General features: G+C 44.5%; 1 protein-coding gene across 1 annotated transcript in view; it reads right to left on the bottom strand.

Moving 5' to 3' along the window:
• RECQL (RecQ like helicase) overlaps positions 1–19,765 on the bottom strand; it is an 81,066-nt gene that overhangs the window by 25,518 nt on the left and 35,783 nt on the right. The window contains exons 7-8 of the mRNA XM_038768159.1: positions 16,860–16,941; positions 5,224–5,372 (exon numbers count right to left, since the gene is read on the bottom strand). Of these exons, the coding sequence (XP_038624087.1) occupies positions 5,224–5,372; positions 16,860–16,941 (231 nt within the window). The remainder of the gene's footprint in view (positions 1–5,223; positions 5,373–16,859; positions 16,942–19,765) is intronic.

Genomic DNA, 19,765 nt, shown 5'->3' with positions numbered 1-19,765 from the left:
CACTGTACTAAGCGCTTGGGAAGTACATGTTGGCAACATCTAGAGATAGTCCCTACCCAACAGCGGGCTCACAGTCTAGAAGGGGGAGAAATGATTTCATTCATTCATTCATTCAATGGTATTTACTGAACGCTTACTGTGTGCAGAGCACTGTACTAAGCGCTTGGGAAGTCCAAGTTGGCAACGTATTCATTCATTCAATCGTATTTATTGAGCACTTACTGTGTGCAAAGCACTGTACTAAGCGCTTGGGAAGTACAAGTTGGCAACATATTCATTCATTCAATCGTATTTATTGAGCGCTTACTGTGTGCGGAGCACCGAGCTAAGCGCTTGGGAAGTCCAAATCGGCCACAGGTAGAGACGGTCCCTACCCATCACCGGGAACTGTACTAAGCGCTTGGAAAGTACAAGTTGGCAACATATTCATTCATTCAATCGTATTTATTGAGCGCTTACTGTGTGCAGAGCACCGGACTAAGTGGTTGGGAAGTCCTAATCGGCCACAGGTAGAGACGGTCCCTACCCATCACCGGGAACTGTACTAAGCACTTGGAAAGTACAAGTTGGCAACATATTCATTCAATCATTCATTCAATCGTATTTATTGAGCGCTTACTGTGCGCAGAGCACTGGACTAAGCGCTTGGGAAGTCCAAATCGGCCACAGATAGAGATGGTCCCTACCCACCACCGGGAACTGTACTAAGCACTTGGAAAGTACAAGTTGGCAACATATTCATTCATTCAATCGTACTTATTGAGCGCTTACTGTGTGCAGAGCACCGGGCTAAGTGCTTGGGAAGTCCAAATCGGCCACAGGTAGAGACGGTCCCTACCCATCACCGGGAACTGTACTAAGCGCTTGGAAAGTACAAGTTGGCAACATATTCATTCAATCATTCATTCAATCGTATTTACTGAGCGCTTACTGTGTGCAGAGCACCGGACTAAGTGGTTGGGAAGTCCAAATCGGCCACAGGTAGAGACGGTCCCTACCCATCACCGGGAACTGTACTAAGCGCTTGGAAAGTACAAGTTGGCAACATATTCATTCAATCATTCATTCAATCGTATTTATTGAGCGCTTACTGTGCGCAGAGCACTGGACTAAGCGCTTGGGAAGTCCAAATCGGCCACAGGTAGAGACGGTCCCTACCCATCACCGGGAACTGTACTAAGCACTTGGGAAGTACAAGTTGGCAACATATTCATTCATTCATTCAGTCATATTTATTGAGCGCTTACTGTGTGCAGAGCACCGGGCTAAGCGCTTGGGAAGTCCAAATTGGCCACAGGAGAGACGGTCCCCACCCGCCACCAGGCACTGTATTAAGCGCTTCGGAAGTACAAGTTGGCAACATATTCATTCATTCAACCGTATTTATTGAGCGCTTACTGTATGCGGAGCACCGAGCTAAGCGCTTGGGAAGTCCAAATTGGCCACAGGGAGAGACGGTCCCCACCCGCCACCAGGCACTGTACTAAGCGCTTGGAAAGTACAAGTTGGAAGCATATTCATTCATTCATTCAATCATATTTATTGAGCGCTTACCGTGTGCAGAGCACCAGGCTAAGCGCTTGGGAAGTCCAAATCGGCCACAGGTAGAGACAGTCCCTACGTGCCACCGGGCACTGTACTAAGCGCTTGGGAAGTACAAGTTGGCAACTCATTCATTCATTCATGTGTTGCCGACTTGTACTTCCCAAGCGCTTAGTACAGTGCTCTGCACACAGTAAGCGCTCAATAAATACAATTGATTGATTCATTCAATCATATTTATTGAGCGCTTACTGTGTGCAGAGCACCAGGCTAAGCGCTTGGGAAGTACAAATCGGCCACAGGTAAAGACGGTCCCTACCCAACACCGGGAACTGTACTAAGCGCTTGGGAAGTACAAGTTGACAACATATTCATTCATTCATTCAATCGTATTTACTGAGCACTTACTGTGTGCAGAGCACTGGACTAAGCGCTTGGAAAGTCCAAATCGGCCACAGGTAGAGACAGTCCCTACCCATCACCGGGAACTGTACTAAGCGCTTGGGAAGTACAAGTTGGCAACATATTCATTCATTCAATCGTATTTATTGAGCGCTTACCGTGTGCAGAGCACTGGACTAAGCGCTTGGAAAGTCCAAATCGGCCACAGGAGAGACGGTCCCCACCCGCCACCAGGCACTGTATTAAGCGCTTCGGAAGTACAAGTTGGCAACATATTCATTCATTCAACCGTATTTATTGAGCGCTTACTGTATGCGGAGCACCGAGCTAAGCGCTTGGGAAGTCCAAATTGGCCACAGGGAGAGACGGTCCCCACCCGCCACCAGGCACTGTACTAAGCGCTTGGAAAGTACAAGTTGGCAGCATATTCATTCATTCATTCAATCATATTTATTGAGCGCTTACCGTGTGCAGAGCACCAGGCTAAGCGCTTGGGAAGTCCAAATCGGCCACAGGTAGAGACAGTCCCTACGTGCCACCGGGCACTGTACTAAGCGCTTGGGAAGTACAAGTTGGCAACTCATTCATTCATTCATGTGTTGCCGACTTGTACTTCCCAAGCGCTTAGTACAGTGCTCTGCACACAGTAAGCGCTCAATAAATACAATTGATTGATTGATTCATTCAATCATATTTATTGAGCGCTTACTGTGTGCAGAGCACTGGGCTAAGCACTTGGGAAGTCCAAATCGGCCACAGGTAAAGACGGTCCCTACCCATCACCGGGAACTGTACTAAGCGCTTGGGAAGTACAAGTTGGCAACATATTCATTCATTCATTCAATCGTATTTATTGAGCACTTACTGTGTGCAGAGCACCGGACTAAGCGCTTGGGAAGTACAATCGGCCACAGATAGAGATGGTCCCTACCCATCACCGGGAACTGTACTAAGCGCTTGGGAAGTACAAGTTGGCAACATATTCATTCATTCAATTGTACTTATTGAGCGCTTACCGTTTGCAGAGCACTGGACTAAGCGCTTGGAAAGTCCAAATTGGCCACAGGAGAGACGGTCCCCACCCGCCACCAGGCACTGTACTAAGCGCTTGGGAAGTACAAGTTGGCAACATTCATTCATTCAATCGTATTTATTGAGCGCTTACTGTGCGCAGAGCACTGGACTAAGCACTTGGGAAGTACAAATCGGCCACAGGAGAGACGGTCCCCACCCGCCACCAGGCACTGTATTAAGCGCTTTGGAAGTACAAGTTGGCAACATATTCATTCATTCAATCGTATTTATTGAGCGCTTACCGTGTGCAGAGCACTGGACTAAGTGCTTGGGAAGTCCAAGTTGGCAACATCTAGAGATGGTCCCCACCCAACAATGGGCACTGTACTAAGCGCTTGGAAAGTACAAGTTGGCAACATATTCATTCATTCATTCATTCATTCAATCGTATTTACTGAGCGCTTACTGTGTGCGGAGCACCGGGCTAAGCGCTTGGGAAGTCCAAATCGGCCACAGGTAGAGACGGTCCCTACCCACCACCAGGCACTGTACTAAGCGCTTCGGAAGTACAAGTTGGCAACATATCCATTCAATCGTATTTATTGAGTGCTTACCGTGTGCAGAGCACTGGGCTAAGCGCTTGGGAAGACCAAATCGGCCACAGGGAGAGATGGTCCCCACCCAACAACGGGCACTGTACTAAGCGCTTGGAAAGTACAAGTTGGCAACATATTCATTCATTCATTCAATCGTATTTATTGAGCGCTTACCGTGTGCGGAGCACTGGGCTGAGCGCTTGGGAAGTCCAAATCGGCCACAGGGAGAGACGGTCCCCACCCGCCACCAGGGACTGTACTAAGCGCTTCGGAAGTACAAGTTGGCAACATATTCATTCATTCATTCAGTCGTATTTATTGAGTGCTTACCGTGTGCAGAGCACTGGACTAAGCGCTTGGGAAGACCAAACCGGCCACAGGAGAGACGGTCCCCACCCGCCACCGGGCACTGTATTAAGCGCTTCGGAAGTACAAGTTGGCAACATATTCATTCATTCAATTGCATGCGCTTCGGAAGTACAAGTTGGCAACATATTCATTCATTCAATTGCATTTATTGCGCTCAATAAATATAATTGATTGATTCATTCAATCGTATTTATTGAGCGCTTACTGTGTGCAGAGCACCGGGCTAAGCGCTTGGGAAGTCCAAATCGGCCACAGATAGAGACGGTCCCTACCCATCACCGGGCACTGTACTAAGCGCTTGGGAAGTACAAGTTGGCAACATATTCATTCATTCATTCATTCATTCAATCGTATTTATTGAGCGCTTACCGTGTGCAGAGCACTGGACTAAGCGCTTGGGAAGACCAAATCGGCCACAGGAGAGACGGTCCCTACCCGCCACCGGGCACTGTATTAAGCGCTTCGGAAGTACAAGTTGGCCACATATTCATTCAATCGTATTTATTGAGCGCTTACCGTGTGCGGAGCACTGGACTAAGCGCTTGGGAAGTCCAAATCGGCCACAGGGAGAGATGGTCCCCACCCAACAACGGGCACTGTACTAAGCGCTTGGAAAGTACAAGTTGGCAACATATTCATTCATTCATTCATTCATTCAATCGTATTTATTGAGCGCTTACCGTGTGCAGAGCACTGGACTAAGCGCTTGGGAAGACCAAATCGGCCACAGGAGAGATGGTCCCTACCCACCACCAGGCACTGTACTAAGCGCTTCGGAAGTACAAGTTGGCAACATATCCATTCAATCGTATTTATTGAGTGCTTACCGTGTGCAGAGCACTGGACTAAGCGCTTGGGAAGACCAAATCAGCCACAGGGAGAGATGGTCCCCACCCAACAACGGGCACTGTACTAAGCGCTTGGAAAGTACAAGTTGGCAACATATTCATTCATTCATTCATTCATTCAATCGTATTTATTGAGCGCTTACCGTGTGCAGAGCACTGGACTAAGCGCTTGGGAAGACCAAATCGGCCACAGGAGAGACGGTCCCTACCCGCCACCGGGCACCGTATTAAGCGCTTCAGAAGTACAAGTTGGCCACATATTCATTCAATCGTATTTATTGAGCGCTTACCGTGTGCGGAGCACTGGACTAAGCGCTTGGGAAGTCCAAATCGGCCACAGGGAGAGACGGTCCCCACCGGGCACTGTACTGAGCGCTTGGGGGAGTCCGATACAACGGACTCGGTAGACGGAATCGCCGCCCTCGGGGAGGGGAGGGGAAGGGGCGGCTGACCTGGAGCTTATTGGCCGCCCAATTCTTGTGGACGCTGGTCTTGTCCCCGGCTTCCATGTTGGCGTGGTAGGCCGCCGCCTCGATTCCCCGCTTCCGCAGGCCGCCGGTGACCTGCTCCGAGTCTTTCTGGGAGAAGCAGTAAATGATTCCTGCCGCGGAAGAGACACGGAATAAAACCCAGTGCTCTGCACACGGTAAGCGCTCAATAAATACGATTGATGAAGGGGGGCGGGGGGGGGCGTCTAGTGAGCGCTGACGACGGTGGGCAGAGCGCTGGACTGAGCGCTTGGGGAGTCCAAGTCGGCAACGGATAATAATAATCATGATGATGGTATTTGTTAAGCGCTTACTATGTGCATAGCACTGTTCTAAGCGCTGGGAAAGTCCAATTCGGCAACAGATGATAATAATAATAATAATAATAATAATAATAATAATGATGATGATGATGATGGTATTTGTTAAGCGCTTACTATGTGCAAAGCAGTGGTCTAAGCACTGGGAAAGTCCAATTCGGCAACCGATCATAATAATAATGATAATAATAATGATGCTGGTATTTGTTAAGCACTTAATATGTGCAAAGCAGTGGCCTAAGCGCTGGGAAAGTCCAATTCGGCAACTGATGATAATAATAATAATAATAATAACAATAATATAAATGATGATGATGATGATGATGGCATTTGTTAAGCGCTTACTATGTGCAAAGCAGTGGTCTAAGCGCTGGGAAAGTCCAATTCGGCAATGGATAATAATAACAATAATAATAATAATAATAATAATGATGATGATGATGGTATTTGTTAAGCGCTTACTATGTGCAAAGCAGTGGCCTAAGCACTGGGAAAGTCCAATTAGGCAACAGATAATAATAATAATAATGATGATGGTATTTGTTAAGCGCTTACTATGTGCAAAGCAGTGGCCTAAGCGCTGGGAAAGTCCAATTCAGCAACTGATGATAATAATAATAATAATAATATATATAATGATGATGATGATGATGTTTGTTGGTATTTGTTAAGCACTTACTATGTGCAAAGCAGTGGTCTAAGCACTGGGAAAGTCCAATTCGGCAACAGATGATAATGATAATAATAATAATATAAATAATGATGATGATGATGATGTTGGTATTTGTTAAGCACTTACTATGTGCAAAGCAGTGGTCTAAGCGCTGGGAAAGTCCAATTCGGCAACAGATCATAATAAGAATAATAAGAATAATGATGACGATGGTGTTTGTTAAGCGCTTACTATGTGCAAAGCACTGGTCTAAGCGCTGGGAAAGTCCAATTCGGCAACAGATAATAAGAATGATAATAATGATGATGATGGTATTTGTTAAGCGCTTACTATGTGCAAAGCACTGTTCTAAGCGCTGGGAAAGTCCAATTTGGCAACAGATGATAATAATAATAATAATAATAATAATAATAATAATAAAAATAAAAATAATGATGATGATGGTATTTGTTAAGCGCTTACTATGTGCAAAGCAGTGGCCTAAGCGCTGGGAAAGTCCAATTCGGCAACAGATAATAATAATGATAATAATGATGATGATGGTATTTGTTAAGCGCTTACTATGTGCAAAGCAGTGGTCTAAGCGCTGGGAAAGTCCAATTCAGCAACAGATCATAATAATAATGATAATAATGATGATGCTGGTATTTGTTAAGCACTTAATATGTGCAAAGCAGTGGCCTAAGCGCTGGGAAAGTCCAATTCGGCAACTAATGATAATAATAATAATAATAATAATATAAATAATGATGATGATGATGATGATGGCATTTGTTAAGCGCTTACTATGTGCAAAGCAGTGGTCTAAGCGCTGGGAAAGTCCAATTCGGCAATGGATAATAATAATAATAATAATAATAATAATAATGATGATGATGATGATGGTATTTGTTAAGCGCTTACTATGTGCAAAGCAGTGGCCTAAGCACTGGGAAAGTCCAATTAGGCAACAGATAATAATAATAATAATGATGATGGTATTTGTTAAGCGCTTACTATGTGCAAAGCAGTGGCCTAAGCGCTGGGAAAGTCCAATTTGGCAACTGATGATAATAATAATAATAATATATATAATGATGATGATGATGATGTTGGTATTTGTTAAGCACTTACTATGTGCAAAGCAGTGGTCGAAGCGCTGGGAAAGTCCAATTCGGCAACAGATGATAATGATAATAATAATAATATAAATAATGATGATGATGATGATGTTGGTATTTGTTAAGCACTTACTATGTGCAAAGCAGTGGTCTAAGCACTGGGAAAGTCCAATTCGGCAACAGATAATAATAAGAATAATAAGAGTAATGATGATGATGGTGTTTGTTAAGTGCTTACTATGTGCAAAGCAGTGGTCTAAGCGCTGGGAAAGTCCAATTCGGCAACTGATGATAATAATAATAATAATAATAATATAATGATAATGATGATGATGGTATTTGTTAAGCACTTACTATGTGCAAAGCAGTGGTCTAAGCGCTGGGAAAGTCCAATTCGGCAACAGATAATAATAAGAATAATAATAATGATGTTGATGGTGTTTAAGTGCTTACTATGTGCAAAGCAGTGGTCTAAGCGCTGGGAAAGTCCAATTCGGCAACAGATCATAATAATAATGATAATAATAATGATGCTGGTATTTGTTAAGCACTTACTATGTGCAAAGCAGTGGTCTAAGCGCTGGGAAAGTCCAATTCGGCAACAGATAATAATAATGATAATAATGATGATGATGGTATTTGTTAAGCGCTTACTATGTGCAAAGCAGTGGTCTAAGCGCTGGGAAAGTCCAATTCGGCAACAGATAATAATAATAATGATAATAATAATGATGCTGGTATTTGTTAAGCACTTAATATGTGCAAAGCAGTGGTCTAAGCGCTGGGAAAGTCCAATTCTGCAACAGATGAGAATAGTAATAATAATAATAATAATAATAATAATAATAAAAATAATGATGATGATGATGATGATGGTATTTGTTAAGCGCTTACTATGTGCAAAGCAGTGGTCTAAGCGCTGGGAAAGTCCAATTCGGCAACAGATAATAATGATAATAACAATAATAATAATAATGATGATGATGGCATTTTTTAAGCGCTTACTATGTGCAAAGCACTGTTCTAAGTGCTGGGAAAGTCCAATTTGGCAACAGATGATAATAATAATAATAATAATAATAATAATAATAATAATATAAATGATGATGATGATGATGATGGTATTTGTTAAGCACTTACTATGTGCAAAGCAGTGGTCTAAGCGCTGGGAAAGTCCAATTCGGCAACAGATAATAATAAGAATAATAAGAATAATGACGATGATGGTATTTGTTAAGCGCTTACTATGTGCAAAGCAGTGGTCTAAGCGCTGGGAAAGTCCAATTCGGCAACAGATAATAATAATGATAATAATGATGATGATGGTATTTGTTAAGCGCTTACTATGTGCAAAGCAGTGGTCTAAGCGCTGGGAAAGTCCAATTCGGCAACAGATAATAATAATAATGATAATAATAATGATGCTGGTATTTGTTAAGCGCTTACTATGTGCAAAGCAGTGGCCTAAGCGCTGGGAAAGTCCAATTCGGCAACTGATGATAATAATAATAATAATAATATAAATAATGATGATGATGATGATGTTGGTATTTGTTAAGCACTTACTATGTGCAAAGCAGTGGTCGAAGCGCTGGGAAAGTCCAATTCGGCAACAGATAATAATAAGAATAATAATAATGATGATGATGGTGTTTGTTAAGCGCTTACTATGTGCAAAGCAGTGGCCTAAGCGCTGGGAAAGTCCAATTCGGCAACTGATGATAATAATAATAATAATAATAATATAAATAATGATGATGACGATGATGTTGGTATTTGTTACGCACTTACTATGTGCAAAGCAGTGGTCTAAGCGCTGGGAAAGTCCAATTCGGCAACAGATAATAATAATAATAATGATGATGATGGTATTTGTTAAGCACTTACTATGTGCAAAGCACTGTTCTAAGCACTGGGAAAGTCCAATTTGGCAACAGATGATAATAATAATAATAATATAAATAATGATGATGATGATGATGTTGGTATTTGTTACGCACTTACTATGTGCAAAGCAGTGGTCTAAGCGCTGAAAAAGTCCAATTCGGCAACAGATAATAATAAGAATAATAAGAATATTGACGATGATGGTATTCCTTAAGCGCTTACTATGTGCAAAGCAGTGGTCTAAGTGCTGGGAAAGTCCAATTCAGCAACAGATAATGATGATAATAATAATAATAATAACAATGATGATGATGGTATTTGTTAAGCGCTTACTATGTGCAAAGCAGTGGTCTAAGCGCTGGGAAAGTCCAATTCGGCAACAGATAATAATAAGAATAATAAGAGTAATGATGATGATGGTGTTTGTTAAGTGCTTACTATGTGCAAAGCAGTGGTCTAAGCGCTGGGAAAGTCCAATTCGGCAACTGATGATAATAATAATAATAATAATATAAATAATGATGATGATGATGATGTTGGTATTTGTTAAGCACTTACTATGTGCAAGCAGTGGTCTAAGCGCTGGGAAAGTCCAATTCGGCAACAGATAATAATAAGAATAATAAGAGTAATGATGATGATGGTATTTGTTAAGTGCTTACTATGTGCAAAGCAGTGGTCTAAGCGCTGGGAAAGTCCAATTCGGCAACAGATAATAATGATAATAACAATAATAATAATAATGATGATGATGGCATTTGTTAAGCGCTTACTATGTGCAAAGCACTGTTCTAAGTGCTGGGAAAGTCCAATTTGGCAACAGATGATAATAATAATAATGATGATAATAATAATAATGACAATAATAATAATAATAATATAAATAATGATGATGATGACGGTATTTGTTAAGCACTTACTATGTGCAAAGCAGTGGTCTAAGCGCTGGGAAAGTCCAATTCGGCAACAGATAATAATAAGAATAATAAGAATAATGACGATGATGGTATTTGTTAAGCGTTTACTATGTGCAAAGCAGTAGTCTAAGCGCTGGGAAAGTCCAATTCAGCAACAGATAATGATGATAATAATAATAATAATAATAACAATGATGATGATGATGGTATTTGTTAAGCGCTTACTATGTGCAAAGCAGTGGTCTAAGCGCTGGGAAAGTCCAATTCGGCAACAGATAATAATAATGATAACGATAATGATAATAATAATAATAATGATAATAATAATAATAATGATGATGATGATGGTATTTCTTAAGCGCTTACTATATGCACAGCACTGTTCTAAGCACTGGGAAAGTCCAATTGGGCAACAGATAATAATAATAATGACGATGGTATTTGTTAAGCGCTTACTATGTACAAAGCACTGTTCTAAGTGCTGGGAAAGTCCAATTTGGCAACAGATAATAATAATAATCATGATGATGGTATTTGTTAAGCGCTTACTATGTGCAAAGCACTGTTCTAAGCGCTGGGAAAGTCCAATTCGGCAACAAATAATAATAATAATAATAATAATAATAATAATAATAATAATAATAATGATGTTGATGGCATTTGTTAAGCGCTTACTACGTGCAAAGCACTATCCTAAGCGCTGGGGAGGTTACAAGGTGATCAGGTTGTCCCCCGTGGGGCTCCCAGTCTTCATCCCCATTTTCCAGATGAGGGAACTGAGGCCCAGAGAAGGGAAGTGACTTGCCCAAAGTCACCCAGCTGACAAGGGGTGGAACCGGGATTCCAGCTGCTGCCAGGAGGGAAAAATTTGTACGTATTTATTAGTCTATTTATTTTATTAATCAATCAGTCACATTTATTGAGCACTTACTATGTGCAGAGCACTGTACTAAGCGCTTGGGAAGTACAAGTTGGCAACATAATATTAATGCTGTATACATGGCTATAATTCTATTTATTCCGACGGCATTGACTCCTGTCTAGTTGCTTTGTTTTGTTGTCCGTCTCCCCCTTCTAGACCGTGAGCCCGTTGTTGGGTAGGGACCGTCTCTATATATAGCCAACTTGTATTTCCAAAGCGCTTAGTACAGTGCTGTGCACACGGTAAGCGCTCAATAAATACGACTGAATGAATGAATATAGCTATAATTCTATTTATTCTGACGGTTTTGACACTTGTCTCCATGTTTTGTTTGGTCGCCCGTCACTAGAAGTTGCCGACTTGGACTTCCCAAGCGCTTAGTCCAGTGCTCTGCACACAGGAAGCGCTCAATAAATACGACTGAATGAATGAATGAATATAGCTATAATTCTATTTATTTATTCTGACGGTTTTGACACTTGTCTCCATGTTTTGTTTGGTCGCCCGTCACTAGAAGTTGCCGACTTGGACTTCCCAAGCGCTTAGTCCAGTGCTCTGCACACGGTAAGCGCTCAATAAATGATTGAATGAATGAATATAGCTATAATTCTATTTATTCTGACGGTTTTGACACTTGTCTCCATGTTTTGTTTTGTCGTCCGTCTCCCCCCTTGTAGACCGTGAGCCCGTTGGTGGGTAGGGACCGTCTCCATCTGCTGCCAAATTGGCCTTTCCAAGCGCTTAGTCCAGTGCTCTGCACGCAGGAAGCGCTCAATAAATACGACAATGAATGAATGAATGAATATTGCTATAACTCTACTTATTCTGACGGTTTTGACACTTGTCTCCATGTTTTGTTTGGTCGCCCGTCACTAGAAGTTGCCGACTTGGACTTCCCAAGCGCTTAGTCCAGTGCTCTGCTCACGGTAAGCGCTCAATAAATACGACTGAATGAATGAATGAATATAGCTATAATTCTATTTATTTATTCTGACGGTTTTGACACTTGTCTCCACGTTTTGTTTTGTCGTCCGTCTCCCCCCTTGTAGACCGTGAGCCCGTTGGTGGGTAGGGACCGTCTCCGTCTGCTGCCAAATTGGCCTTTCCAAGCGCTTAGTCCAGTGCTCTGCACGCAGGAAGCGCTCAATAAATACGACAATGAATGAATGAATGAATATAGCTATAATTCTATTTATTCTGACGGTTTCGACACTTGTCTCCATGTTTTGTTTGGTCGCCCGTCACTAGAAGTTGCCGACTTGGACTTCCCAAGCGCTTAGTCCAGTGCTCTGCACACAGGAAGCACTCAATAAATACGACAATGAATGAATGAATGAATATAGCTATAATTCTACTTATTCTGGCGGTTTTGACACTTGTCTCCATGTTTTGTTTTGTCGTCCGTCTCCCCGCTTCTAGACCGTGAGCGCGTTGGTGGGTAGGGACCGTCTCTATCTGCTGCCAAATTGGCCTTTCCAAGCGCTTAGTCCAGTGCTCTCCACACGGTAAGCGCTCAATAAATACGACAATGAATGAATGAATGAATATAGCTATAATTCTACTTATTCTGACGGTTTTGACACTTGTCTCCATGTTTTGTTTGGTCGCCCGTCACTAGAAGTTGCCGACTTGGACTTCCCAAGCGCTTAGTCCAGTGCTCTGCACACGGTAAGCGCTCAATAAATACGACAATGAATGAATGAATGAATATAGCTATAATTCTACTTATTCTGACGGTTTTGACACTTGTCTCCATGTTTTGTTTTGTCGGCCGTCTCCCCCCTTCTAGACCGTGAGCCCGTTGGTGGGTAGGGACCGTCTCCATCTGCTGCCAAATTGGCCTTTCCAAGCGCTTAGTCCAGTGCTCTCCACACGGTAAGCGCTCAATAAATATGACAATGAATGAATGAATGAATATAGCTATAATTCTACTTATTCTGACGGTTTTGACACTTGTCTCCATGTTTTGTTTGGTCGCCCGTCACTAGAAGTTGCCGACTTGGACTTCCCAAGCGCTTAGTCCAGTGCTCTGCACACGGTAAGCGCTCAATAAATACGACTGAATGAATGAATGAATATAGCTATAATTCTATTTATTTATTCTGACGGTTTTGACACTTGTCTCCACGTTTTGTTTTGTCGTCCGTCTCCCCCCTTGTAGACCGTGAGCCCGTTGGTGGGTAGGGACCGTCTCCGTCTGCTGCCAAATTGGCCTTTCCAAGCGCTTAGTCCAGTGCTCTGCACACAGGAAGCGCTCAATAAATACGACAATGAATGAATGAATGAATATAGCTATAATTCTATTTATTTATTCTGACGGTTTTGACACTTGTCTCCATGTTTTGTTTGGTCGCCTGTCACTAGAAGTTGCCGACTTGGACTTCCCAAGCGCTTAGTCCAATGCTCTGCACACGGTAAGAGCTCAATAAATACGACAATGAATGAATGAATATAGCTATAATTCTACTTATTCTGACGGTTTTGACACTTGTCTCCATGTTTTGTTTTGTCGGCCGTCTCCCCCCTTCTAGACCGTGAGCCCGTTGGTGGGTCGGGACCGTCTCCATCTGCTGCCAAATTGGCCTTTCCAAGCGCTTAGTCCAGTGCTCTGCACGCAGGAAGCGCTCAATAAATACGACAATGAATGAATGAATGAATATAGCTATAATTCTATTTATTCTGACGGTTTCGACACTTGTCTCCATGTTTTGTTTGGTCGCCCGTCACTAGAAGTTGCCGACTTGGACTTCCCAAGCGCTTAGTCCAGTGCTCTGCACACGGTAAGTGCTCAATAAATACGACTGAATGAATGAATGAATATAACTATAATTCTACTTATTCTGACGGTTTTGACACTTGTCTCCATGTTTTGTTGTCCGTCTCCCCCCTTCTAGACCGTGAGCCCGTTGGTGGGTAGGGACCGTCTCCGTCTGCTGCCAAATTGGCCTTTCCAAGCGCTTAGTCCAGTGCTCTGCACACGGTAAGCGCTCAATAAATACGACAATGAATGAATGAATGAATATAGCTATAATTCTATTTATTTATTCTGACGGTTTTGACACTTGTCTCCATGTTTTGTTTGGTCGCCCGTCACTAGAAGTTGCCGACTTGGACTTCCCAAGCGCTTAGTCCAATGCTCTGCACACGGTAAGCGCTCAATAAATACGACAATGAATGAATGAATGAATATAGCTATAATTCTACTTATTCTGACGGTTTTGACACTTGTCTCCATGTTTTGTTTTGTCGTCCGTCTCCCCGCTTCTAGACCGTGAGCCCGTTGGTGGGTCGGGACCGTCTCTATCTGCTGCCAAATTGGCCTTTCCAAGCGCTTAGTCCAGTGCTCTCCACACGGTAAGCGCTCAATAAATACGACAATGAATGAATGAATGAATATAGCTATAATTCTACTTATTCTGACGGTTTTGACACTTGTCTCCATGTTTTGTTTGGTCGCCCGTCACTAGAAGTTGCCGACTTGGACTTCCCAAGTGCTTAGTCCAGTGCTCTGCACACGGTAAGCGCTCAATAAATACGACTGAATGAATGAATGAATATAGCTATAATTCTATTTATTTATTCTGACGGTTTTGACACTTGTCTCCACGTTTTGTTTTGTCGTCCGTCTCCCCCCTTGTAGACCGTGAGCCCGTTGGTGGGTAGGGACCATCTCCATCTGCTGCCAAATTGGCCTTTCCAAGCGCTTAGTCCAGTGCTCTGCACGCAGGAAGCGCTCAATAAATACGACAATGAATGAATGAATGAATATAGCTATAATTCTACTTATTCTGACGGTTTTGACACTTGTCTCCATGTTTTGTTTGGTCGCCCGTCACTAGAAGTTGCCGACTTGGACTTCCCAAGCGCTTAGTCCAGTGCTCTGCACACAGGAAGCGCTCAATAAATACGACAATGAATGAATGAATGAATATAGCTATAATTCTACTTATTCTGACGGTTTTGACACTTGTCTCCATGTTTTGTTTTGTCGTCCGTCTCCCCGCTTCTAGACCGTGAGCCCGTTGGTGGGTCGGGACCGTCTCTATCTGCTGCCAAATTGGCCTTTCCAAGCGCTTAGTCCAGTGCTCTCCACACGGTAAGCGCTCAATAAATACGACAATGAATGAATGAATGAATATAGCTATAATTCTACTTATTCTGACGGTTTTGACACTTGTCTCCATGTTTTGTTGGGTCGCCCGTCACTAGAAGTTGCCGACTTGGACTTCCCAAGCGCTTAGTCCAGTGCTCTGCTCACGGTAAGCGCTCAATAAATACGACTGAATGAATGAATGAATATAGCTATAATTCTATTTATTTATTCTGACGGTTCTGACACTTGTCTCCACGTTTTGTTTTGTCGTCCGTCTCCCCCCTTGTAGACCGTGAGCCCGTTGGTGGGTAGGGACCGTCTCCGTCTGCTGCCAAATTGGCCTTTCCAAGCGCTTAGTCCAGTGCTCTGCACACGGTAAGCGCTCAATAAATACGACAATGAATGAATGAATGAATATAGCTATAATTCTATTTATTCTGACGGTTTCGACACTTGTCTCCATGTTTTGTTTGGTCGCCCGTCACTAGAAGTTGCCGACTTGGACTTCCCAAGCGCTTAGTCCAGTGCTCTGCTCACGGTAAGCGCTCAATAAATACGACTGAATGAATGAATGAATATAGCTATAATTCTATTTATTTATTCTGACGGTTTTGACACTTGTCTCCACGTTTTGTTTTGTCGTCCGTCTCCCCCCTTGTAGACCGTGAGCCCGTTGGTGGGTAGGGACCGTCTCCGTCTGCTGCCAAATTGGCCTTTCCAAGCGCTTAGTCCAGTGCTCTGCACGCAGGAAGCGCTCAATAAATACGACAATGAATGAATGAATGAATATAGCTATAATTCTATTTATTCTGACGGTTTCGACACTTGTCTCCATGTTTTGTTTGGTCGCCCGTCACTAGAAGTTGCCGACTTGGACTTCCCAAGCGCTTAGTCCAGTGCTCTGCACACAGGAAGCGCTCAATAAATACGACAATGAATGAATGAATGAATATAGCTATAATTCTACTTATTCTGACGGTTTTGACACTTGTCTCCATGTTTTGTTTTGTTGGCCGTCTCCCCCCTTCTAGACCGTGAGCCCGTTGGTGGGTAGGGACCGTCTCCATCTGCTGCCAAATTGGCCTTTCCAAGCGCTTAGTCCAGTGCTCTGCACACAGGAAGCGCTCAATATATGCGATTGAATGAATGAATGAAGCGGTGGACAGCAATTCTACAATTCTCTTGATGCCGGCTTACTCGTATTGATTCATTCATTCTATTTATTTTGATGCCGCTCGTTTTGTTTTCTGTCTTCCCCATTTCTAGACCGTGAGCCCGTTGTTGGGCGGGGATCGTCTCTATCTGGTGCCGAGTTGGACTTTCCAAGCGCTCAGTACAGTGCTCTGCACACAGTAATAATAATAATAATAATAATAATAATAATAATAATAATTGCATTTGTTCGGCGCTTACTATGTGCCGAGCCCTGTTCTAAGCACTGGGGGGATACGAGGTGATGAGGTTGTCCCCCTGGGGGCTCCCAGTCATCATCCCCATTTTCCAGATGAGGGAACCGAGGACCAGAGACGTGAAGTGACTTGCCCGAGGTCGCACAGCGGCACAGCGGCGGAGCCGGGGTTAAGCGCTCAATTAATGTGACCGAATGCGGGACAAGTGGTTGTGGTGGGAGTGGGATGGAGACCCCCGTCCCCCAAAGGCCCGCCCCGGGGTCACCGGGCCCCCTGCACCTGACTGCCCGGCGTAGCGGCCGCTCATCAGCTTCGCCACGTCCTCGATGAAATCCTCGGGGCTCGGGGGCTTACGCCGAACCTGACGGGGATGGAAATCATTCGTCATCATCGTCGTCACCCTCCTCATCCTCACCATCCTCATCATCACCCTCCTCCTCCTCATCATCATCACCCTCCTCTTCTTCATCATCTTCCTCATCCTCATCATTATCCTTCCCTCATCATCCTCATCCTTACTCATCATCACCCTCCTCCTCCTCCTCATTATCCTCATCACCCTCCTCCTCCTCCTCCTCATCTTCCTCATCCTCATTATCCTTCCCCTTATCATCCTCCTCTTCCTCATCATCACCCTCCTCCTCCTCTTCATCATCTTCCTCATCCTCATTATTATCCTTCCCCTCATCATCCTCCTCTTCCTCATCATTATCCCTCATCACCCTCCTCCTCATCCTCATTATCCTCATCACCCACCTCCTCCTCTTCATCTTCCTCATCCTCATTATCTTTCCCCTCATCATCCTCCTCATCATCCTCTTCCTCATCACCCTCCTCCTCCTCTTACTCATCCTTATCACCCTCCTCATCTTCCTCATCCTCCTCCACCTCATCTTCCTCCTCCTCATCATTGTCCTCATCACCCTCCTCATCATCTTCCTCATCCTCATCATCCTCATCACCCTCCTCCTCCTCTTCATCATCTTCCTCATCCTCATTATCCTTCCCCTCATCATCCTCCTCTTCCTTATCATTATTCTTCATCATCACCCTCCTCCTCCTCTTCATCCTCTTCCTCATCCTCATTATCCTTCCCCTCATCCTCCTCCTCATCATCCTCATCATTACCCTTCCTCATCATCACCCTCCTCCTCCTCCCCCTCTTCATCCTCATCATCTTCCTCATCCTTATCATCACCCTCCTCATCATCATCTTCCTCATCCTCCTCCTCCTCCTCCTCCACCTCATCTTCCTCCTCATCACCCTCCTCCTCATCCTCATCTTCCTCACCCTCCTCATCCTCATTATTATCCTTCCCCTCATCATCCTCCTCTTCCTCATCATTATCCCTCATCACCCTCCTCCTCATCCTCATTATCCTCATCACCCACCTCCTCCTCTTCATCTTCCTCATCCTCATTATCTTTCCCCTCATCATCCTCCTCATCATCCTCTTCCTCATCACCCTCCTCCTCCTCTTACTCATCCTTATCACCCTCCTCATCTTCCTCATCCTCCTCCACCTCATCTTCCTCCTCCTCATCATTGTCCTCATCACCCTCCTCATCATCTTCCTCATCCTCATCATCCTCATCACCCTCCTCCTCCTCTTCATCATCTTCCTCATCCTCATTATCCTTCCCCTCATCATCCTCCTCTTCCTTATCATTATTCTTCATCATCACCCTCCTCCTCCTCTTCATCCTCTTCCTCATCCTCATTATCCTTCCCCTCATCCTCCTCCTCATCATCCTCATCATTACCCTTCCTCATCATCACCCTCCTCCTCCTCCCCCTCTTCATCCTCATCATCTTCCTCATCCTTATCATCACCCTCCTCATCATCATCTTCCTCATCCTCCTCCTCCTCCTCCTCCACCTCATCTTCCTCCTCATCACCCTCCTCCTCATCCTCATCTTCCTCACCCTCCTCCTCCTCATCATCTTCCTCTTCCTCCTCATTATCCTCATCGTCACCCTCCTCATCTTCATCAACATCCTCCTCCTCCTCATAATAATAATAATAATAATAATAATAATAATGGTATTTGTTAAGCGCTCACTATGTGCCAAGCACTGTTCTAAGCGCTGGGGAGGTTACAAGGTGACCAGGTTGTCCCACGGGGGGCTCACAGTCTTCATCCCCCATTCTACAGATGAGGGAACTGAGGCCCAGAGAAGTGAAGTGACCTGCCCAAAGTTACCCAGCTGACAGTTGGCGGAGCCGGGATTTGAACCCGTGACCTCTGACTCCCAAGCCCGGGCTCTAGCCACTGAGCCACGATGTTTCAAGGTAGATACAAGGCAATCAGGTTGTCCCCCGTGGGGGCTCACGGTCTTTATCCCCATTTTCCAGATGAGGGCACCGAGGCACAGGGAAGTTGTTATTATTATTATGGTTTTTGTTAAGCGCTTACTATGTGCCAGGCACTGTTCTAAGCGCTGGGGTGGGTTGGTATCGGATTGGACCCAGTCCCCGCCCCATGGGGGGACCCTCATGGTCTCAACCTTCAGACTGTGTGTGTCTGCTGTGTGACCTTGGGCAAGTCTAGACAGCGAGCCCGTTGTCGGGTAGGGACCGTCTCTATCTGTTGTCGACTTGTACTTCCCAAGCGCTTAGTCCAGTGCTCTGCACACAGGAAGCGCTCAATAAATACGATTGAATGAGTGAATGAAAAGGAAGCACTCAATAAATACAGTTGAATGAATGAATGAATACATAATAATAATGACACCCACACACCCACACACACACAGGGTGAGCCGACCCACCCGGCCCCAGGACGGGGAGGGTGGTGGATGAATTGGGAGGGTGGGAGCTTAGCGCTTAGTACAGTGCTCTGCATATAGTAAGCACTCAATAAGTACGATTGATTGATTGATTGGGAGCAAGGGTGGGAAGGGCGGGAGGGTGGGTGGGAGTGCGGAAAGGAGGGTGGGAAGGAGGAGGGCGGAAAGGAGGATGGGAAGAAGGGCGGGAGGGCGTGACGGAGGGCAGAAAGGAGGATGGGAAGGAGGGCGGGAGGGCGTGACGGAGGGCGGGAAGGAGGATGGGAGGGCAGGAGGGAGGGCAGGAAGGGTGGGAGGGCGTGAGGGCAGGAGGTAGAGCGGGACGGAGGGTCGGAAGGAGGGAAACAGGAAGGAGGGTGGGAAGGAGGGCGGGAAGGGTGGGAGGGTGGGATGG

Source organism: Tachyglossus aculeatus, chromosome 2, assembly GCF_015852505.1.
Source record: "Tachyglossus aculeatus isolate mTacAcu1 chromosome 2, mTacAcu1.pri, whole genome shotgun sequence".
Classification (NCBI taxonomy): domain Eukaryota; kingdom Metazoa; phylum Chordata; class Mammalia; order Monotremata; family Tachyglossidae; genus Tachyglossus; species Tachyglossus aculeatus.
This window is presented reverse-complemented; position numbering and strand designations above follow the sequence as displayed.